Source organism: Kalmanozyma brasiliensis (genome assembly GCF_000497045.1).
Source record: "Kalmanozyma brasiliensis GHG001 unplaced genomic scaffold PSEUBRA_SCAF11, whole genome shotgun sequence".
NCBI classification, from domain to species: Eukaryota; Fungi; Basidiomycota; class Ustilaginomycetes; order Ustilaginales; genus Kalmanozyma; species Kalmanozyma brasiliensis.
Window position 1 is genome coordinate 290088 of NW_015961950.1, and position 22008 is coordinate 312095.

A 22008-nucleotide genomic window follows, 5' to 3' on the forward strand; every position below is an offset into this window, starting at 1 on the left:
CACTCAAGAAGCGAAAAAGTGGCTGCAGAGCCAGTGTGTGTCTGCTGGACAGAGCGACACGGCGTGCAAGCGTGCGAGGCAGCGTGCTTGGAAATTTTGAGTGGGACAGCTGCGCAGCCCAGTCTGAAAGAGCCTTCCTTCCAGCGAACCCTTTCGATTTCTGACAGCCCAAGTTTTTCCGAGGCTATTCTTTAAGAGTTGCTGCAGGGCTCGAACCTGTTCGTACGATAATTTTATTGTGGATCATCTACCCCGTCAAAACTGCCCATAGGTACAGTAGCTCACGCTCTGCGTTGCTCCTCTCTGTCGAAGCTCGGTCTGCGTCGTCGGTTCAAGCTTGAATCGCCACAGTCAGTGCGGGAGAATAATAGCATAGAATGGCATGAATATGTGTGCCCCTGAGCCAGTGTAATGCGCGCAGGCTTGTCGCCAGGAAGCCTCTGATTTCGACTGGAAGCGGCGCCTGACCCGGTGTGGTGACCGGTGAATCTTGCCATCTATTCTGTCGCAGCTTCCTCCTGCGAAGCCTTGTTCGTCGAAGCTGCTCCTGCTCCTACTGCGGCACCTGTGCTCGTGTCGCCTGCAACCGAGCTCAAATCCTGCACCGATTCGCTCGCCGTCACCATGGTATCGTCTGCTTGGCTCTGCACCATCGAGACGTTGGGCGACACCGATCCGCTCACCTTTCTCGAGCTATCGCCGTGGCCAGACATGTTGTGGCCCAGACTGCGCGGTGGGTTGCCGCATCGATCCTTGCCGTACGAGATCTTAACGTTCTGATAGTCCGGATGACTCTTCATCCCTTCGATACACTTGATCGCCGACTGGATGTTGGTGAAGTTGGCAAACGCGCAATTCTTCTCGCGCAGGCTGTTGACCGTCTCGATCTCACCGTACTGCGAAAAGTCGTTGCGGATTTTGTCCTCGGTCAAGAAGTCTGGGTCGTCAATGTTGCCGATGTAGACGTTGCGCGAGCCTCCTGCCTGAACCGCGAATTGGATCGCTGGACTCAACGGCCCCGAGTGCTTGCCCCATCCGATCTTGAGTCGGCGATTGTGGATCATGATCCCCGAGTAGGACGCCAGGTGAAAGAAGGCCAACGCAGCGTTCGGGTCCACAAACGTGACGAATGCGATATGCTTCTCGGGAATGAAGCGGATGTTTTGCAAGATGCCTCCACGGATGTGGTTGCAGATCTCGGCCGTCGTGGTCTCGGGATGGATGTTGCCAAGGTAGATGGTGCGATTGCCGAGCTGCTCGAGCGCAGTGGCGTTGGCACCGATCATGGCAGCGGTGGGGCCAAACACCGAGCTGGCAGGCGAGCGTCCATTGTCAGGTACACCTGCGCCTGCTCCGGCGAATGCCGCAGTGGGATATCCGAGCGAGGCCGCCGCCGCAAGACCCATCGCAGCAGCTTGGTTGTTGTGCGCCTGGTTCTGCTGTTGGCTCTTGGGCACGTATGCACATCGATCCTTGCCGTAGCTCACTCTCTTTCCTGCCCATGCTGGCTCGGTGGGCAGTGTCGCGACCACCTTCATGGCCGTTTGGATCGAAAGGAAGTGAATGAAACCGATGTTCTTGTCGCGCACAATCTTGACCTGGTCGATAGGACCAAAGCGCGAGAGATCGTCTCGAAGCGACTGTTCGGAAGCATTCTCGTCGAGCTGGCCGACGTAGACATTTCTCGACGCCTGGTTCTGCTGCACCGCCATCAAGACGGCAGGATGGCATTGTGACGGCTTGCCCCAGCCAATCTTGAGCTCTTGATTGTGCAGCGATATCTTCTTGACGCAAGCATCGGCGTGGAAGGCTGTGGCAATGGAGCCATCAAGGAACGAGATGAAGGCGCAGTTCTTCTCGGGCAGGATGCGCACGTTCTCTATCGGACCGAACTTGACGTGATTTAGCAATTCGTCAACCGAGGCGTCGGCGGGGAGGTTGCCGACATAGACGGTTCGGTTGAGCGGGTTGACCTGCCTTGGCATGGCCGCCATGACGCCTACATTGGGGACAAAGCCAGGTGCGTTGGCAAAGTTGGCAGCGAAGTTCGGGTACGCATTGGGCATCAAGAAGGGTGCTGAGCCAGCAGCATCAAAGGTCTGGCCGTTTTGGGCGCCGAGCAGGCCGGCATGTCCGAGATTGCCAGAGAAGGAGCGTGTGCCGTTAGTGCCATTGCCTGGAGGCTGAAGACCGGCTACGCCTGCAAACGGCTGACCTTGGTGGAGGGGTGCGCCGTTGTTGGCGAGGTAAGAGCCTTGAGCTTGAGACGATGCGCCGCCGACGCCTTGCGAGTATGCACCGAGTGTGGCTGCCGATGCGTTGCCAAAGTTCTGCTGAGCAAGACTCGGAATGTTGCCATCCGAGACAAAGCGGGCCTTTTTGGAGCCTGCATCCGGCATTTGTGCGTTGGGAATGGAGGGCAGTTGGCCCAGGTTGGCAGTATGTGCGTCGTAGGATTGGGACGGAGCGCGCTTCATCATCTCGAGCGGATCGAGCGCGAAGCCTGGCGCCGCGGCGGCGTTGGACTGGTTGCTATTGGAGAAGCCGTTGGCAGCAAAGTTGTTGGAAGCAGGCAAGGAGTTCTCTTCGTGCATGGCCGTCGATTGTGGATCACAGAGTGTGATTGAACGTTCAAGGAGTACTTTCGCTAGAGCGCGATCGGGAGTGCTTTCAGGAAGATTGGACGCGAGCGCGTCGCTGGGTTGCGAGCCGTGACCTGTAGACGGAGCTCAGAATTCGTAGTGGAAGAGAGGTGGCTCGGCGTAGTACTCGTCGATGATCGCTAGTTGAGGCGATTGGGGGAGTTGCTGTGTGCGATCAAGTGTCCTTGGATGTAAGTGAATGTTGCAAAGGCAAGAAAAGACCGTCACCAGTGTCGAGCGTGAAGAGCGAGTTGCAGAGCCGATGCGCGAAAAACGATGACTTGACAAACAGGGAGCAGCGAATGAGGGCTAGCCGCAGTAGACAGACGATAAATGACGAGAAGGCGAAGATGAGGCAGCCAGAAAAAGGACTGGAATGGAGCGGTATAAGGGAAGATAGGTAAAGGGGCGCAGGAAGGAACAAACAAAGGATGGTGTGAGCGGAGATTGGAGAGGCGAGGCGCTGTTTGCTCAGGTACACGAAACAGGGTTCTCGAGTGGCTCGCCAGCATGCACGCCGGCGCGCTCGACGTCCGAGAGCGCTAACTCAGTTCGAGCTTGTTGCGCCGTGCACTCACTCCGTCGACCCTCGCTTCCCGCTGCTGCCTTAAATCGCTTTTGTTCAAAGGGTGCGTGAGAGCGTTGTTACGCGCTTATACACTCGGGAGGCTGTCCTGACACACTGGCCTGACTTGCACTCCAAACATTTGCAAGCACCTTGGACATCGACACAAGCTCGCATCGGCCTTGGCTCTCAACGTGAAATGCCGAGCCAAGATCCAGCCTGAAGGTGTTGGTTCTTCTTGGCTGCCCTGGGCTGCACAGCCGCCTCGCAACCGAAAATAGACGCGCCGATCCGTCATCGTCGCGCTCTGATCGGGAGATCTCACCCCGCATTTGGTTGATTGGCGTGTGATACGGGAGCATCCCCATTCACAGCAGGAGAGCTGGCGAGCAAGACCTGAATCTACACACAATCACACTTGGATCAATGGAAGCTTCTCTTGCGATTAAACAACATGCAGTTTTGAGAGTTGAACAGGTCCGATGAAGGTGCAGGAGGGGGCAAGATGCCGACAGGCAACGCATCTACTCGTCGGATCGAGTGTCGGTCAGGCTGAACTCGCCCTGCTTGGCTGCCTCAATGTAGCCCTTGACCTTTTCGTAGATGGTGAACACCACGGCCTGACCAGGAGCCACACGTGCTACACGAGGAGTGATGCCCTTCCAGAAGGCGCTGGCCCCCTCCTGAGCAAACATGTCCTTGGCTACCTTGACCACTCGGCTGATGGCCGTCTCGCCTTCCACCTTGGATGCGCGCTGGATACGTGTCTTGATCGTGTCGATGGGAGCGTTGGAGAAGGGACCCAGAGCACCCGAGATGAGACCAATCACAGCTGTCTCGTACGAGGGCAGCTCCGACGTGCCGTGGTACTTTTGAGCGAAAGACTTGAGCTCCTGGTAGGCGGTGAAGTTGGCAGCCTGGTTGGTGGCCTGTCGAGCAGCGGTAAGCGCGACACCACGGTAGAGCGTCATGAACCCTTCCTCTCGGATGATCGTGTAGAGTGCATGTGCGGCGTTGCGGTATCGAGGCACCTCGAGAGGATCAGCGAGCGAGTGCTGCTGCGCTTGCAGACGAATCTTGACCACCTCCATGGGGTTGACCACAGCGACAGCCTCTGTGGTACCAGCACCGAGACCGGCAAGGAAGACGCCCTGCGCCGATGTCTTGCCCGTGTTCTTGTCTGCGAGAGCGTTCTTGTACTGCTCGAAACTCATGAATCGGATCGCCATCTTGGGCACGATACCAGCCACGACGGCACCCAGACCCTTGTACAGACCCAGGGGAGTCTCGCGCTTGACAATGTGGGCACCGGTAGCAATGAAGCCACGCGGCTTCTCACCGGCTTTCTTGCCTCGACGCGAGAGCTGCATGCGCACCTTGATCGTGTCGAGAGCTGCGGAGAAGTGCAAGAGAGAAGTACAGTGCTGTCAGAAGGTCGCCTCTTTGGAACACGGGACCTGCAGAAGATCTTTCAGGGAAGCTACTTACGATGACAGGTACATGCTTCCGCAAAGCCTGCAATACCACCGGCGATCAAGTGGGTGGAAGGGGCCACCTTCTTTCCGTCCGCTTTTGACATTTTGAGAAGTGTACACTAGAGGCAGACCAAGTCTTGACCGGTTTGAAGATAGGCTGCAAGGATGGCGCGAGACGTTGAATGCTGTTGCACTTTCTTTCGTTCGTGTCGAGGAGATGGAGGGGCAGCGAGAGGCAAGTGATGTAGTCGAGAAAGGAGGAGGAAGATGCAGTCGCGCGACCGGACACTTGTACGAGGATGCAAGAGGACTTTATGAGAAAGGCATCCGATGCTCGGCCTTCTCGCGGCTTGAAGCCGCAGAGGCCGCTTCTCTTGGCTGAAAGAGAGAGAGTCACGAGCGTCTCGTTGAAAATCGACATCGGAGCACGGCTAGCTGCAATCACCGTTGCCCGGTTGAAAACGGAAAAGGTGGAGAAATCCAGCCCTTCTGGCCCCGCATTTCGTGCCCTTCTGCAATTGATTTTCCAAAGAAACGCAGCCAAAAGGGGCCCCGTGTCAGAGTCGACCTGGCCTGCGTGTGGTGACTCAACTGACGCACGCTTCCTCTTGCCTGCAAGCGGTTGCAGGTCTCACCCGGCTTTGGGCGTCGTTGTGAAGCGGGCGCGGAGCTAGAAGGCTGCTGTGCCTCCGGCAAGTACGCCATCCGAACCACGCTGAAACGGCTCACGGTTTCCGATCTCACTGGTCACAGCTTCGGAACAATTGACGTCTCTTTAGGATGAAGGAGGTGTTTTGGGATCGGGTCGTAAAGACGAGATGAGTAGACAAGCTGGTGCGACCCGATCCTGTACCGGCTTTCACAAGCTCATGTCGATCCCTTGAGTGGACCCTGTCAAGTCGAGCAACGCAAAGTGACGCAGCAAGCGTTGATCCGGCTGCCTCGAGCAACGTCAAGACCGGGGAAGCCATTGGCCTCGACTGCTTGGTCAACAGAACGGTACGAACAGCCAAAGCTGTCATGGCAAGAGAAATCAGAGTCTGTACTCCGTAGAAGACAACAGGGAAGGTATCATCTCGAAGAGTGAATGGCAGTGTCTCTTTGGCCCCTGACGTTCAATTACGTGACAAAGTATGTGGAGCGATGCATACATGGAGACAGCCAGAGTCGGAAGCATGAGATGATGAACGCTCAAGAGGTCCAAAGAGCCGGCTTCCATGATCGATATGATGGAAGAGTGAGCCTCTTGGGCCCGGATGCGCCTCGAACAGACAAGTCTTGAGTCCGCTTTGTCCGCTGTCAACCCGGCCGGTATATTTTTTCACAAAATGGCCGGCCTGTCGATCTCACACGTCAAGCAGGCCGATTCGGCGGATCGGGTCAAGATATGTCAGGACAGACAAGCCGTCGAGGCAGAGGTTACCAACTGAACTGGCAAGCTGCTGCGCCACCATCTAGGAACGACACTCACAGCTGCGAGATTCGAGAGCCATGCAGTTGGAAGTTGATCAGAGGTCAGAAACTGTCGAACGCATGGAAACGAAGGTGCGAAACGGCAAAGTGTAGAATCCCAAGTCAAGCCGCGCCGCGCCGTCTGAGCTTCAAAGTGAGCCGTTGAGAGCGTCTACCCCAAGCTGGGTCAGCTCGCAAGGCTGACGTCGGCAAGGCCATTGAAGGCGCCACACTCTACGTCGTCGTGGCAGACATTGGCTACACTACAGAGTCAATAGAGTATGGCTGCCGCGATGGACGATCGAGTCGGTTGCGGCAAAGAGAACGGGTCGGTGCAGTCAAAGAGCCGCGTCAGCCTGCTCACAAACGCGGCTATGGATGGACCCTGTTCTTCAGTTGCATAAGGGCTAAGCGAGCCTACCCACACTCTGCTCGGTCGTCTCATTCGAGAGAGTGGGGCAGAGAGGTTGCAGCTCAAGCAAGCAGAAGTATTGAATGGCGCACGAGGCTGCAGGAGAGAATGGGTTGCGACCACAGTTGATCATGAGCAGCCGTTCATCAGACCCTGGCCAGCAGGGGACACAGGAGCTCGCAATCGCGGTGCTCGATGCGGTGCGACGAGTCGCTGGCTGGACGGGTTCTGAGCCCCTCTGTGACCAAGGTAGCGTGACCCAAGCCCAGAGCCTACTCAAAAGAGAAAGGGGTTGCCAACCCTAAAAGCGGACAACTCGATTGAGCCAGAGCCCAAATGGAATCGCCAGAGTAGAACTTCAAGCCAAGCCGCTCAGACTGTGTGTGCTTGAGCGCCGAATTGAATTCAGGAATCACAGAATGCAGCTTCTGCCTGAGAGAGATGCGCGATGATCGACCTGTGGAGTTGAGATTTTAACTCAGCCATCCAACCAATTCCCACATTCGGGCAGCACACCAGTCTCCCGCATCCAGATAAGGGTCCGTCGCAACCCTGTCCAAGTCGAGGTCTGAGCGCGCTGAGTTGCTTGCTCGACTCAGGCCGCTCTCTCCCTCTGCAGTTGCACTATCTATCGCCCCCTCTCTCTCTCGATCAGAGGACCCTTGGCTCGCCTGCACTGCCTGTCTCGAGTCGTCAGCATCCACGCCTGCGTAATTGACCGCTCCTACTTCAACTCGATCCAGCCCTCGTCGTCTCTCCTCCACCATCACCACCTGACACCACCCAACCCCACATCCACGCCTTGGGTGCTCGTGCTGCCTCTTCCTACTCTCTGTATAACCACCTCATCGCTGCTTGTCCTTCTCTCAACACCACCACATCCACACTCCACACTCAGCTCGCTTCGACATGTACACAAAGCGATACTTGGGCCTCCTGGCTCTGGCTCTCAGCCTCCCTCTGGCTGCGCTCGCCGCTCCCACTCACCAGCCTTTCGTGCCTGGCTCCAGCGCAAACGCATACTCGCCCTCCACCGAGTTCGCCCCCCTCACCGCCAACCCTGACCTCGAGACCATCCCTGGCTCGTACATGATCGTCCTCAAGGACGGCATCAACTCCAACGATTTCTTCGCCCACCAGAGCCTCATCTCATCCGCACAGCTCTCCGCAAACAGCTTCCACGGTGAGGATGCTCAGGGTATCCGCCACGTCTACGATCTCGAGGGTCACCTCCAGGGTTACGCCGGCAAATTCACCGATGATGTCCTCGACTACATCCGCGCTCAGCCCGAGGTCGAGTACGTCGAGATGGACACCCTCGTCTCCGTCGAGGTCATGCCCCAGACCGAGGACAAGGTCTGGGATGTAGAGTACGACGCCAACCTCGAGGATGCTACCCTCGCTGCCATGAACGTTGGCAAGCTTGACGCCAAGGACACACAGAAGGGCGCCCCCTGGGGTCTTGCTCGTGTCTCGCACCGCAAGCGTCTCGGCCTCAGCACCTTCAACAAGTACGTCTACCAGGGCGACGGCGGTGAGGGTGTCACCGCCTACGTCATTGACACTGGTATCAACATCAACCACGTCGAGTTCGAGGGTCGCGCTCGCTGGGGTAAGACCATGCCCCAGAATGACGTTGACCAGGACGGCAACGGTCACGGCACCCACTGCGCCGGTACCATTGGCTCGCGCAAGTACGGTGTTGCCAAGAAGGCTGAGCTCGTCGCCGTAAAGGTGCTCGGCTCCGGTGGCTCTGGTTCCATGTCCGACGTCACTGGTGGTGTCCTCTGGGCTGTCGAGGACGCCAAGAGGCTCACCGCTCAGTACCGCGCAAACCCGCAGTCGGCTGCTGCCAAGAAGCACAAGGGCTTCGTCGCCAACATGTCGCTCGGCGGTGGCAAGTCGCCCACCCTCGACAAGGCCGTCAACGGTGCCGTCACCAGCGGCATGCACTTCGGTGTTGCTGCCGGTAACGAGAACCAGGACGCCTGCAACGTCTCGCCCGCTGGCGCTACCAACCCTGTCACGGTCGGCGCCTCCACTGTTCAGGATGAGCGTGCCTACTTCTCCAACAAGGGCAAGTGCGTCGACATCTTTGCTCCTGGTCTCAACATCCTCTCCACCTGGAACACCGGTAACACCTCGGTCAACACCATCTCGGGTACCTCGATGGCCAGCCCTCACATTGTTGGTCTCCTTGCCTACCTCCTCTCCATCTACGGCACCGACGACTTCAAGCTGCTCACCGGTGGCTCCAAGCAGCGCTCCATCGCTGAGGTCGAGGACTCCCTTGCTGCCAAGCTCTCGGGTGTCATGCCCATCCCTGCCATGGCTCTTGACCTCGTCTCCAGCGTTGCCGGCTACTTCACCGAGGACGCCGCTAAGCCCGACATTGACAGTGTGCTCTCCACCACCGAGATGAAGAAGGCCCTCATCAAGCTCGCCTCGCCCGGCGTCTTGACCGGTCTCGACTCGGACACTGTCAACAAGCTCGCCTTCAACAACGCTACCACCACGGCCTAAGCGTCCCCACCGCGCACATCACCAGAGCATGGCTCCACTGTCTTCTGCCGCATCATCGACAACCTGCATGACATGTGTTTTCTCCCTGTCCCAGTTCCTCTATCGCAAACTCATTCTGTTCATAACGCTCGCATTCTCGTAGTCTCGTAATCACGCTTCCCCACCAACGGCCATGATGACGATACACACCCAAAGGCTTTTGTATTCTTCTCACTGCTTTCTCATGAACGTTTCCTATCAACCAGTTTTGCTTGAGATTGTGTGTGATGTGGGTGTCTTTCGACACCGTCAGAAGCAGTTTTCCAGAGTGAGCTGTTCGTTGCGTCGCAAAATGCAAGGCGAGGCAAGCGCACACAGTTGTCATGGCGTGCGAAGAAGGTGCTGACCGACATTGGCAAGGCACCGAGCTGATCCCAGTCGTCGCTGTGACAAATGCATCGCAGTCACCGAGCGCAGATTGGAACAACACATTTCGAGACGATGGACAAGCAAACGATGCGCAGATGTGAATGAGATTGGGCACACTTGATACAAAATACACATGCTCCTTTTGACCTTTCCTTTGCGCCTCTAGTCGTCGTCCCAGTTGGGATTCGCCTTGGGCGCCTTGATGCCCGCAGGCTTGGACATGATGATCGAGTCGACTGAGAGCACGCTGATGGCGGCGCCGGTGGCGTACCTCAGTGCCCACGACTTGGCGGCCAGCACATCGAACACCTGGTTCTGCGTGGTCGACATGGTGCCGTCGGTCTCGTTCTCGATGTCGACGCCAACGTCGGCGCCTGCTGCATCGACGTGCTTGGCGTAGAGGCGCGAGACGGTCTCTGTCGCGTCCAGACCGGCGTTCTCGGCCAAGGTGCGCGGGATCACCTCGAGCGCCTCGCCAAACTTCTTGATCGAGTGCTGGTTGAGGCCGGGCGTCTTCTCGCCCAGATCGGCGATGCGCTTGGCGAGCTCGAGCTCGGTAGCGCCTGCACCGGGGACGAGGCGTGGATCGCGCGTGAGCGACTTGATCACGTTGACGCCGTCATCGATCGCACGCTCCACATCGTCGAGCAGGTTGGACGTGGCTCCGCGCAGAACGATGGTGCACATCTTGGGCTTGGCCTTTCCACCGGGCTGACCCTCCTCCTGCTTGAACACGGTCACGCGGTCGCCGCCGATCTCTGTCGTCTCGATCGAGTCGATCCATCCCGCCTCTTCCGGCAGTGGCGCACCCAACCTCGCAAGCGGCGTCGCACCGAGCAAGCGGCAGAGACGACGGAGCTCGAACTTGGACAGAATCTTGATCACCAGAATGCCGAATCGGTTGAGATAGTGCTGTGCGAGCTCACCCACCTGCGACTGCGTCACGACCACCTTGACGCCCGAATCGGCGATCTCCTTGAAGTACTTCTCCAGCTGCTGCTCCTCGCCTCTCGAGAAGCTCGAGAGCTCGTCTGCGTTCTTGAGAAGGACGGTGCCCTTGGTTTCGGTCTGGGTGATGTCCATGCCGCACGTGTAGACACCGACCTTTGCCGCTTTCGCCTTTTTGATGACTCCCTCTGGTTCACGACCGAACACCATCCCGCGCACCACCTTGGACTGCGACAGACTGCCACCCATGATCTTGACCACACGGACATTGTCAACGCTGAAATCGGCCAGGCCATTCTTTGAGTTCTGTGGCAGCACCATCGAGACTGCTTCTGCGACGAGGGGTGCAAGGAGGTCTTCGTTGCCGTACTGTTTCGACGCGAGGCATGGCTTGAGGGCAAGCGCGAGACTCTGCGTAGTGGGAGGGTTGGAGAGCTGCGCGACCGAGAGCTGCTCGAGCTCGGCGAGACACTTCTCGCGTGCAATCTCGTAGCCCTGAAGAATTTCGGAAGGATGCAGACCCATGGTGATGAGGTATTCGGCCTTCTTCAAGAGCTCTCCTGCAAAGATGAGGACGAGGTTGGTGGAGTCGCCCATCTCTGCCTCCTGCTGCTGGCTTGCCATGACAAGCAGCTTGGCAGCAGGGTGAACGACATCGAGCTCGCGGATGATGGTGGCTGCATCGGATGTGACGAACAGCCTCTCGAGGTGGTTGATGACCATCTTGTTGCGCCCGTTGGGGCCGAACGAGGTTCGCACGATCTCGGAGAGTTCATTGACAGCCTGAATGTTTCGAAGGACGGCCTCCTCGATACCCTGGAAGTGCTTGTAGCCCTCCTTGAAGAGGTTCGGCCCGCCGGCGCGCGGTACTTTGAGCGACATGTTGGTGCTGTAGTTGGTTGCAGAAGGTGATGAAGGACGCTTCTGATGATGAGAAGAACACCTGCACTCGAACTGATGCGCATTCTTCCAAAAGGCACACACGCTTCGAAAGCGCAGCTGAATTGATACGCGCGACAATTTTGTTGGTCTTGAAAAGCAAGGCTTGGTCGCTCTCTCTCTAACACACACAGGCGCGCGTTCTTCTCCCGCCTTCGATAGCGGCTGTTTTCCCCACGGCGCGTTAGAGTTCGATGTAACACCTCTGCTTCGGCGAAAAAAAAAAACTGCAGGACACCGCATGTTGAACTCAAACTCGTCTGACGACGCACATATCAGGGGACACGGCACGCATGAGCTTCTGGATGGTGACGATTTGGCTTTATGTATGATTCCGCACTGCCAGAAGAACGTTAGCAACTAGACGTTCTGCGATGCTTGTCCTGCTTCATCAGGCTGTACAGCGTATCGCCATAGCGCGGCGTAGTTGGAAGGTGTGCATCCGGGTATCGACTTGAGTGCCGCCTGTACAAAGATAGAATGATAAACGAGACAGGAAGAAGGTCAGCAACGAAAGATAAAACGATCCCTCTTCAGCCCTCAGGCCCTCAAGTCTTTGTCACTTACCAACGATGTTGGGCGCAAAAGATCCAGCTTTTCTCGCAGCTGCGGATTGAGGCCTGGCACTGAAGCAAAGTTGAATCCTTCCGGGAAGCGCATCTGTGTCTCCTTGTTGAAAGCTGCGATCTCCTGAGCTTGCCTCTCCAAATGTGGCATGTATGTGGCCTCTATCTCTACTCTATCTGTCACCATCTTGCTCAGACCCGCCAACTCGGGAATCAGAGGAACGAGATCGCGGATGCCTAGCTGTGGCTGTCGAAGCATGTCAAGTCCACTTCGCTCGTGCGAGTCGCCCGAGCAGTGGAAGCCATGCCGCATCCAGGCGTGTGGGCTCATCCGCGTTGCTTTGAGCAGCGCAAATGCGTGTTCCATGTCAGCCTGCATTGCGCAGAAACGTTGCCAGCGTCGTTCGTCTATTGCCGAAGCGCGGGACGCTCGCAGGAGCGGAGTAAGCCGTGTGTCTGCGTTGTCGGCTCGAAGCGTCATCCTGTACTCGCTGCGAGAGCTAAACATTCGATACGGCTCTTCTACGCCTTGCATGACCAAATCGTCAATCATCGTCCCGACATATCCACCTGATCTACCAATGTCGAGTGGCGCAAGACCGTTGGCCTTGAGACCTGCGTTGAGCCCGGCAACGCATCCCTGAGCTGCAGCCTCTTCGTACCCTGTGGTGCCATTGATCTGGCCTGCCAGCCATAGCCCCTCGATTCTTTTCGTCTCGAGACTGTGGCGCAGCTCTCGCGGGTCCACATGATCGTACTCGACTCCATATCCTGGACGGATCATCTCTGCATTCTCGAGCCCTGGGATACTACGCAGCAATTCTTGCTGCTCTTCGGTCGGCAGCGTGCAGGACAGCCCATTTGGATACAAAACGCCGCCGTCCTCTGTGCCCGGTCGACCTTCCGGTTCAAGCCAGACTGGGTGACTGTTTTTGTCCTTGAAGCGGATCACCTTGGACTCGATCGATGGACAGTAGCGTGGCCCTCGAACGGTCTCCTTGATGTGGATCGACTTGCCAAGATTTTGTCGTACAATGTCATGAGTCGTCGCCGTCGTTTGCGTGCCCCAGCACTCGACTTGGTGAGCGGGATCGATGTCGGGTGCATCGTTGAGGAAAGAGAAGGCTGCCGGTGTAACGTCGCCGCGGATGACGTCAAGGCGAGGATCGACTCTGCTGCCTGGTTGCCACAGGCTGCCAAGACGAACGGACGACGAAGCGATTCTTGCAGGTGTGCCGGTCTTGAGACGGCCAAGTTCGAAACCGGCGCGGGCCAGACTCTGACTGAGACCATCGGAGGCCGGATCGTCGTACATTGAAGGCAGAGGCAGCATGCGCCCAGCTGGCCTCGACTCGAGACCCAGGTGGATGTTGGCGGACAAGAAGGTGCCGGTGGCGAGAATAACTTGGCTACACGTGATCGTTTCGCCATCGGTCGTAGTGATACCGCGAACAACCGCTCGAGTGACTTCGCGCTCCTTTCCCTTTCCGTGTTGAGCAGGGTATCCGTTCGACCAGTCCAGCTTCAGACCATGGACCTTGGCCTCGTGTATGGTCAGATTGGGATAGGTCCGCAGAGCATGTTGCATGTGGCGTCGGTACAGAGACCGATCGATTTGCGCCCTCGGACCATGCACGGCAGGTCCTTTCGACTTGTTGAGCATGCGAAACTGGATTCCTGCTTTATCGCCGACCAAACCGCACAGTCCGCCGAGAGCATCGACCTCGCGCACCAAGGTGCCCTTTCCGACGCCGCCGAGACTAGGGTTGCAGCTGAGCTCTCCGATGCTTTGCTTGTTCGTGGTGACGAGGAGCGTGCGTGCTCCCGTGCGAGCTGAGCCTGCGGCCGCCTCACACCCGCTGTGACCGGCACCGACGACCACAACGTCAAACTGCAGGTCCGATCGGCTAGGTCCCGCCAGCGGCAGGTCTTGAGACGCCGTTGCCAAGTGCCTGCATGACTGTCGAGCCGATTGCCGACGGGCGCTGGGCCCTGTCACCACGGCACCGAAGCTTCGCCGCAACATCCGCACGATCGTGCCGTATTGGCCGTCTTGTGTGGCAAGGAGGTCGACAGATTTTGTGTAGCGATGGTTGATGGAGGTGTCTCCATGAGAAGATGGCCACAGAAATTTAAGGTTTCAAGACGAACCCTGAACAAGAAGAAAGCTCACCTCCATGCACCTTCGTCTTTCGGCGTGCAACGGAGAGTTTTCTTCCTTTTTGGTGTCACCTTTTTTCTGTGCCCTTTCCGCGCTTCGTTTTTGACGTCAGAGATCCTTACGATTCGAGCAGGGAATACTCTGAACACTTGCTCGACACATGATCTCAACACAGACGAATCATCATAGGAATCGAAAAAATACATTGTCCTGTGTCTTTTGCGTCTGTGCCAACAGTTTGAAGGCGCGGCCGACTGCGGAGACGAGCCCGCAAGAAGGTAACATGAAACCGAATCGCGTATCAAAAATCAGAATGGCCCTCACGGGACCATGAGAAAAACGAAGAGGATAGAGAAGCAAACAAAGATGCCTGAGACCGCTTAGCGTCGTCGAAGAGGGGTGAGATCCTCCGTCCGGGAACGAGCATGTCCAGCACGCTTGAGCCGATCGAAAGCTGCACGATTCGAGCCATCGTGAACGGGCGTTCGGATCATCGATGCTGGCCTTGGTGCAAGTGGCGAGCCGCGAAAGGAGGCCAAGCGCTGTGGCGTTGCGATGGATGTTGTGAGATTGTGCGGCGCTCTGACAGGCAGTCGCGAGGGCGTGTTGTTCTGCGACATGCTCGCAAAGGTCGAGATGCGCTGATCGTGCCCGACATTTGGAAGTCCAGAACGACGTTCCGGCGAAGGTGTGTGCGGGGCAGCTGGCGCCGATGGAGGAGTCGCAGGTCCCTCTTCCGGGACCGTTGGCACTGGCTTGCGCGATTGAAGCAGCTGCTGGCTCGGCTTGCGTGAGATGGCATCCGTCTTGCTGGTCATTTGCGAGCCAACCGCCTCCAACAGCGCTTGAGCCCACAGCGGATTAGATGGTACCTCGCTACCGATGATGTCTGAAATGACCTTGACCCACTGCGCCATTTCGCCTTCCGTGTCGGCGAAGAACGTGATTCGCTCTCCGTCGGCAAATGTGATGCGGAAAGATCGTTCGACGTGGTAGTTGGCATCTGCGTCCTCCTCTTCCGCCAGCGTTGCCGCTGTAGCGCACGAAGCCATCGTCCTCGACCTTCCCAGGACCTGACTTGCGCCGGAGGAGAGGACCATGGAGCCTGCATTCACATGATTGCCCAGCTCTTCGATGCAGACAGCCTTGGAGAGATCGATCTTGACAGTCGGCTTTTTCGTGACGGCATTGAAGCAGATCAGATGCTGACCCTGCGCATGCACGGGACGACGACGCCAGCTGGCGCAGTCGCCACCCAGCTGAGTCAACGTGCCCGTCTGCCATGGCTCAGATCGGTGCCAAGCTGCGTTCTGCATCCCTCGGAGACACTCGCCAAGGTTCTCCGGGAGACCATCACGAGGGATATTCGGCAGCGGTGGAAGGTAGAAGAGCTTCAGACGAAGCGTTCCGCGCACCTTGCTGAGGTTTTGATGGAAGTCCTGCGAGAGCATCGAGACGTGCGAACGCGATGCGATGCTCGAAGGGCCCGAGATGCTGCCCGTCGGGTTGGAGACGCCATGGACGGGAAGATCAAGAACCATGCAACGTGCGAAGCATTGGCTGGCCACACGCTCGAAAATGACTCCAGTTCTGCCAAAGGCGCCCTCGCGGTTGATGTAAGCAAGCATGGGCTCGGCTCGCGAGGCCTGGGATGCCAGCTCCGCGGCGGCCTCGCGCTCCTGTTGCTCCCGCTTTGCTGCTTGCTTCTTTGGACTGCTGAAGAAGCGACTGAGGCCCTTGAGCGTCGGACTACCCGGTTCGCGTCGAATCGGCGACGACGGACGTTGAGGCTCCACGAGATGAGCATCGCGCTGCACGACGAGGGTCAAGCTGAACTCGAGATTCTTGTGCTGGATCAGCTCAAATTCTTGCGCGATCTTGCTGACTGTACCGCGACCAGCTCGAAGGGGCACGGTGGCCGTTTTGACCATGTGAAGTCCGTTGTCGAGGATGCAGTGGAACGAGGTGGGACGCGACGGCACAGGAAGGTCTGTGGGTGTGAAGGAATCGACCATGACGAAGACCTTGCCCGCAGCCTTGCGGCCACTGGCACCTTCCTGGAACTCGCGCATCTCCTTCTTGTACTCGTTGATATCGCTAGGCCTGCGCAGCTTCTTCCAAGCTTTTCCGCTATCGACATCGCCCGCAGCTGCCGAATGTGTAACTTTGTCGTCGATGCCTTTGTAGAGACCGCGGTCGTTGACGTTGTAGTTGAGATCGACCTTCTCGTAGATACGAGACAGCTCTTTTTCGATGTTGTTCTGGAAACCGCCTTCGACAGCGCGCTGGAGGCTGGCGTCCAGCATAGCTTTGCTCTTGGCGAGATCTGCACTGATGCTTTGACGGGTTGGGAGCTCAGCCTGCTCGGTCTGAGCTTCGCTGGTCGATTCAATAGCGATTGATGCGCTGGTGGAGTCAACCTCGACAGCATCAGCCGCAGCTGCAGTGAATGTAGCCCGTGCGTCGCTGGTGCTCATGCTTCGTTTGCGACGAGCTTGACCATCCTTGCTACGACGACGGGCGATGATTTGGTCGGCTTGCTGCTTTGGCGTGAGGCGCGATGCCACGGGATTGGCAGCGCTGACTGGGGCAGTGGAGTCCGGGAGAACACGTGGGAAGAGGCGGTCGTCATGGTCAGAGTCGAGCGTGTCGAAGTTGGGAAGCTGGATGGCGTCTACATCGGCCTCTGCATCCCGAGACGTGGGTTGGCTGAGTTCAACTTTTACCTTGAGCTCTGCGCCCAGCAAATCAAGAGGACTCTCGAGCTGGCCGAGTTCTTTGACGGGGCTCGGAGGCGGAATAGGCTTTGTTTCAGTCGCCGCTGGCTCGGTGCGAGCAAGATGGAGAGGGACACTTGGACGTGCCGCAGGCAGTGTCTTACTCTGCCATTGAACCGTGTCTTGCGCCGAAACCAGTGATGGTCCTGGCTCACTGCCGCGTGGCATGCGCTTCTGCTGCGACGTGTTGCGTTTGAGGGCGGAAGAGTCGATCGTGGAGATTTCCTCGCCCGAAAGACCTTCCTTGTGCTCCTCGGTTGCAGCGCGTCCGGCTTTTGCCTGCTCTTGGTTGAGCTTCTCCTTTGCGACACGCTGAAGGATGGCGTCACGCGAAATGTGCGGTCGACCACGAATGGAGCCGTTGCGGCTGGCGGGAGGAGGAACGGTGCTTGGTGTTGGGCCCATCTCCGGTTGTGTGAGGCTTTGAGCAAAGTCGCCGAGGATAGGTGTGGGCATGTCAACGTCCAAGTTAATGGGATCCCATGCGGGAAGCTGCGGCAACATTGCTTGCTCCAGGCGTGGAGCGTCTGCAGCTGTCTCGACCGAAGCTGACAGAGGCTGGAGAATTTCTTGAGCGTCTGGGTCGCCTTGGCGAGTGCGCATGCTAGGACTGTTGAGAATGTTGTCGCGGAGAAGCTCGTCCATCATGCTATCTACGCGATCAACCGCAGAGAGACGAGCAAAGGAGTTCTCCCGCTCAGGTGGCATGCTCGGTTCGTCTGTACACGCTTGCTGACGCCCATTCATCAACTCGACAGAGAGGTCCTGTAGCTGAAGGCTACTGTCACCAGGGGAAGGACTTGGTGGGCCCTCGATGGACGAAGTCTCGTTACTGTCGTGGGAAAGATCTGGCTCTGACTCGGCGGACAGCGCTTCGGCGACTTCGGTTTGGTTGACTACTTGAAGCTGACGCATTGGACCCTGCGAGTTGACGACCGCACTGCCGCGCATCCAGAAGTCAGCATCCTCCGGGACATGATCATCATCATCGTCGTCATCGTCATCGTCGGCGACGTCGAGGCTCTCAGTATCGAAGCTGCTCTCCTTGTCGAATTCCTGCACGTCGAGGATCTCGTCAAAAGTGACCGTCTTTCTGCGTTCTGTGCGGAGAGGGCTGGATTCGATGCGGGAAGACTGCGGCGAGGCGTGCATGAAGCGTGGGCCGTGCAGACGGTTGGAAGTGAGAAGACCTTTCGAGTTGGAAACAGGGCTGCTAGGCGAAGCGGTCTGCGCTGTCAGGCGAGACGGAGTGAGCGGGGAAGAGGGAAGCGGAGCGTCATCCGAGATGCCACCTTGCTGACGGAAGACCGAGTTGCTGACGTAGTTGGACTCGTGGAGCCTGCCCAGACTTTTGCGAGGGATCTTGCGTCTGGGACCTTTGGCGGCAGTCCCGGCGGTATGGAGGTTGAAGGGGTTGCTATTCTCTGCGTCCTCACCGGCGGGACTTAGCTCTGGTTTCAAGCTGTGCTGTCCAGCCTTAGGCGAATCAGAAAGGCCGATGCCTAGCCCCAAGGAGGGAGAGGGTAGCGCTTTACGTGGAGAAGTGCTGACGGGGGAGCTAGTGAGTGAGCTAGGCTGACTTCCTCCATCGATTTGTTTGAAGATGCTGTTGGATACGAGGCCGTGATTGCGCAGAGACTTGAAGTTCTGCGTCTGCTTCTTGGGACTGTGGAGGGAGGGATGTTCCTCGACGGCATGCTCTGGTGTCGACTGAGAGTACGATACAGTTGTGCCTCGCTTTGCGGTCCTGAGAGGCGACCATCCTGATGTAGTTGCGCCAAGAATGGCGGATGTGGTCGTGGTCGTTGTGGGAGAGGCGAGAATGCTGGACGAGCCAGCATCCGCTGTGTGATCGCTCATTGCGATTTGCTATGCACCTTGAGCTCGCTATGTGGTGAAATGAAGAGGTGCGGATCGGAGAGCTGAAGTTGACTTGCTTGTTGCTATTGTTGCTAGTTGTGGATACTGTCGGGGCAGGGATCAAGTGGAGATGAGGGAAAGCGATGGGTGATGTGGTAGAAGAGAGGAGGCTCAGTCGCCGATCAGGCTCAGAGTCAGCTCTTCGAGCCGGGCCAAGGCGCAGGAAGGCAGCTGGATAGGCAAGACGAGCCAAGGCAAAATAGCCGGCTGCTTTGACTCAAAGAGAGTGTGATAGGCCAAAAGAGGGTCCCGTTGACAGCTCTCTGCGTCTGTCACTTTTTCGACTGCGCCGCCTGCGGATAACCAACATCTAATTTGGTATTTGTCCTTCACCTTGCGCTCTTGCGTGTCTGTGCGTTGTCATGCATGAGCCGAATCATTGGCCATCATCCCCTTTCCAATGTGTCTTGCATTGCGGCGGTCGGCAGCTGATCCGATCACAGGCGTCTCTCTGCAGCCGAGCAGCTTGTCGTGGCTCTCCCGATGCTCGACCGTGGGAAAGGAGTGCTGTCCAGCGCCCTCCTTTTCTAAGATCACATTCTTGGCCAGCAAATGCTCACTCATTGATGTCCCCTTCAGCCGCAATGGACCGAGACCAAAGTCAGCCCCCAGCCTCAGCCACATCCGCATGCTCATGCTCGGTGGAGTCATCGATGTCCGCTCTGAGCTTGCTGCGAGCCAGTCTCGCAAGCCTTCTGGCTTTCGCGTGGACGCGTTCACACACGAGAGAGTCACGTGAAGTTATGAAAATTCCTCTGGCGTGGCTGCTGCCTGCCTGCCTCAAGTCTGTCCAATTTCAGGCAGAGGTCCTCAATTTTTACACCCACAGCCCTGCGGTCGTTCGACTCATGGGAACGCACACCTCCTTCATACAACTTAGTCCTCAAATTGAAGGGTTCGCATTGAGCCTAATCGTCTGCGTCAGAGTATATGGCCACGGGAGAAGGCGATCGGTTCAGCGCAAAGCTGCTTCGTCCTGCGAAGGAGACGCAGCGTTCCGCGATGCCTGTTCGGTGTCCCAGCAGCTTTGATCCTTCCTGCGTCGGCGATTCCATCACCAAGCTGTTGGGGTATACAAGCTTGGGCTTGTCAAATCGCGCCGACTGACTTAGGCTGAGCGTCTTGATGACAGGCTCCTTTTGCGGCGTCGACATCACCAGCAATCGCTTCGAGTTGGGCGCGGACGACGGTGGAGAAGCTGCAAATGACGGCATCGATGGAAGCATCGGCGAGCGCAACTTGACCACTTTCTCCACCCTCTGCGACGCTGATCGACCGTTTGCAGAGCCATTCTCGACGCTACTCCGCGCATGCAAAGGCTTTGCGACTCCCAGACCGGCAGGTTGAGAGTACGCCGCGTTCGTGTTGCTCCGTGAGAACACGCCCGTCGGTGCTCGCATCTCCTGCACCGCTCCAGACGTCGCGCTGACGCTCCGAGACAATCGTCGACCCATGTCCACCTCTCGCCCACGCCCAAGCATGCTCGATCGTTCCGCCATAATGTTTCGTTTCACCCGTCGACCTGCTTGTTCCTTCTCCAACACATCCGAAAGGCCCCCGGTCGCTGCCAGTGACGCCGATGCACCACCGAGCGGCGCCACACTTGAGCTCCTCTTGAGCACGCGCATGGGCGGTGACCCCGACGAGCCTGTGCGCGCACTCTTGGTTGGTCTTGCTGGTGTTCGAGACTGGAGTGACACGAAGCATTTGCTCCTGAACAGCGAACATTGTCGAGGCAGGCTCGCTTCGAAATGCGGCTCCACCACGCTCGAGCAAAGCCATTGTGCATCGTCCATATCGTCATCCTCGAGCAACTTGCGCACTGACGATCCCAGGAGAGCGCCGCTCGTTTTTTTGCCCCCTCGATCCATAGTCTTGTTGTCGTTTATCTCTGTGTCTAGATCCGACAACAGATCGGCAATTTCTGAGCCAACACCCGCTGCGACCTGTCTCAGACAAAGGATGTCCACCAATGCCTCGAGCCTCTTGCTGAGGTGGTCCACCGTGAGCACCTCTCCGCCTTGCACCTCGAGCACCTCGACTTCTCCGTTCTCGCCATCGTCGTGCGACGAGTCAGTGGCCATCCGTCTCCGTACTTGTTGATTCCATGCAAACGCGTCGCTAGAGTCGAATTGCGGTCGTGTGCCTCGCCATCGTTTGGCCTTTTCGAGTTTTCGCGACCTCTTGCGCGGTTGCTCGCTCTCCGTCTCCATCGATGTGCCTGTATTCACGCCTGACAGAGGATTGATGGTTTCTTCGGACGAAGTCCCAGGCAAGCGAGAACGTGCAGTTTCCAAAGCTCGCGGATCTTGAGATACAATGTGCAACAAGCACATGGTGATGAGGATTTGAAGTTGAGTCCTGTTGCGCAAGCAGGCAGTCGTTCGTCAGTCATTCCCTGACCTCGCTTGGGCATGCTCACCAGCTATGTTACTTACTCTCGACTCTCCATGGACGAGATCCAGCGTTTGTGCATTGAGTCTGCTTCCGTCGAGGTGATATTCGAACCTGCTGCCTCCACCGCCCGCTGAGCTAGCAGCATCTCGTACTCGGACGCATCGAGCGTGTCTTCTGAGCTGCATTGAGCGCCAGGGTTGGCCGCAGGCAGCAGCTTGGTGGCCATGACTTGATGTCGACGTGAGATGGCGCTGTTGGACCTGATCAGATGGCAGAGGCCAAGAAGGACATCTTCGACGTCATGCGATGACCGCAAGCGGTCGATGCAGTTGAGGAAATGCGCAAGGCCGCTGTGGTGCTCTCCAAGCCAAAGCGTCTCTACATAGCGATCTGCGAGTGATTCGTCGACGGGAATGCTGTGTTGGTCGCTCTGTCCACTTGGTTGGATCGAGTCCTGGCTGCCAAACCACGATGCGGCGTCCGGCTGCTCCAAATGGCATGCATGTTGGATGCGAAGTGGTCTAGAGGTCACCGTGGCAAGCCGAGATGGACCAGCCTCGCAATAGAGGTTGCTTGGCTCTGCCACGGCTGTGGGCGCCATCGAGGGTGTTGCGGTCGAGGCCAGTTGTGGGTGTCGAGAAGAACCTTTCTGCTGTTCCTTGGCTTTCGACTCTTTGCCGCGCTTCTTGCAATTTCATGCAACACCTCCACTCGCCTCATCAACGCGAAACGCGCCACGCGACCCGCTGCGTCCACCACCCTGCCCACCCACAATTTCACACAGACACATCGCAGACGAGGACAAGCCTTCTCATGCTAGCTG

General features: G+C 57.5%; 7 protein-coding genes across 7 annotated transcripts; 1 reads left to right on the forward strand and 6 right to left on the reverse strand.

The window, feature by feature from the left end:
* Nucleotides 1–497: 497 nt before the first annotated feature.
* On the reverse strand, nucleotides 498–2594 carry PSEUBRA_000955 (RNA recognition motif domain protein; the record flags this gene model as incomplete). Its single annotated transcript, XM_016434267.1, has 1 exon — nucleotides 498–2594. One exon carries the CDS (start codon nucleotides 2592–2594, stop codon nucleotides 498–500), a length of 2097 nt encoding a protein of 698 aa, XP_016294350.1.
* Nucleotides 2595–3731: 1137 nt separating this feature from the next.
* PSEUBRA_000956 (Mitochondrial substrate/solute carrier) lies at nucleotides 3732–4786 on the reverse strand (the record flags this gene model as incomplete). Its single annotated transcript, XM_016434273.1, has 2 exons — nucleotides 3732–4600; nucleotides 4696–4786. The coding sequence occupies 2 exons, from the start codon at nucleotides 4784–4786 to the stop codon at nucleotides 3732–3734; spliced, it is 960 nt and encodes a 319-aa protein (XP_016294351.1).
* Nucleotides 4787–7455: 2669 nt separating this feature from the next.
* PSEUBRA_000957 (Peptidase S8/S53 domain protein) lies at nucleotides 7456–9069 on the forward strand (the record flags this gene model as incomplete). Its single annotated transcript, XM_016434258.1, has 1 exon — nucleotides 7456–9069. One exon carries the CDS (start codon nucleotides 7456–7458, stop codon nucleotides 9067–9069), a length of 1614 nt encoding a protein of 537 aa, XP_016294352.1.
* A 570-nt stretch (nucleotides 9070–9639) lies between these two features.
* On the reverse strand, nucleotides 9640–11307 carry PSEUBRA_000958 (Chaperonin Cpn60/TCP-1; the record flags this gene model as incomplete). The annotated part of the gene is made up of 1 exon (XM_016434281.1): nucleotides 9640–11307. One exon carries the CDS (start codon nucleotides 11305–11307, stop codon nucleotides 9640–9642), a length of 1668 nt encoding a protein of 555 aa, XP_016294353.1.
* A 417-nt stretch (nucleotides 11308–11724) lies between these two features.
* On the reverse strand, nucleotides 11725–13956 carry PSEUBRA_000959 (GidA associated domain 3; the record flags this gene model as incomplete). The annotated part of the gene is made up of 2 exons (XM_059464485.1): nucleotides 11725–11829; nucleotides 11932–13956. The coding sequence occupies 2 exons, from the start codon at nucleotides 13954–13956 to the stop codon at nucleotides 11725–11727; spliced, it is 2130 nt and encodes a 709-aa protein (XP_059321100.1).
* A 515-nt stretch (nucleotides 13957–14471) lies between these two features.
* PSEUBRA_000960 (protein of unknown function DUF1709) lies at nucleotides 14472–18728 on the reverse strand (the record flags this gene model as incomplete). The annotated part of the gene is made up of 1 exon (XM_059464486.1): nucleotides 14472–18728. The coding sequence occupies one exon, from the start codon at nucleotides 18726–18728 to the stop codon at nucleotides 14472–14474; it is 4257 nt and encodes a 1418-aa protein (XP_059321101.1).
* Nucleotides 18729–19696: 968 nt separating this feature from the next.
* PSEUBRA_000961 (DNA replication regulator Sld3) lies at nucleotides 19697–21786 on the reverse strand (the record flags this gene model as incomplete). The annotated part of the gene is made up of 2 exons (XM_016434285.1): nucleotides 19697–21149; nucleotides 21227–21786. 2 exons carry the CDS (start codon nucleotides 21784–21786, stop codon nucleotides 19697–19699), a joined length of 2013 nt encoding a protein of 670 aa, XP_016294355.1.
* Nucleotides 21787–22008: the final 222 nt, after the last annotated feature.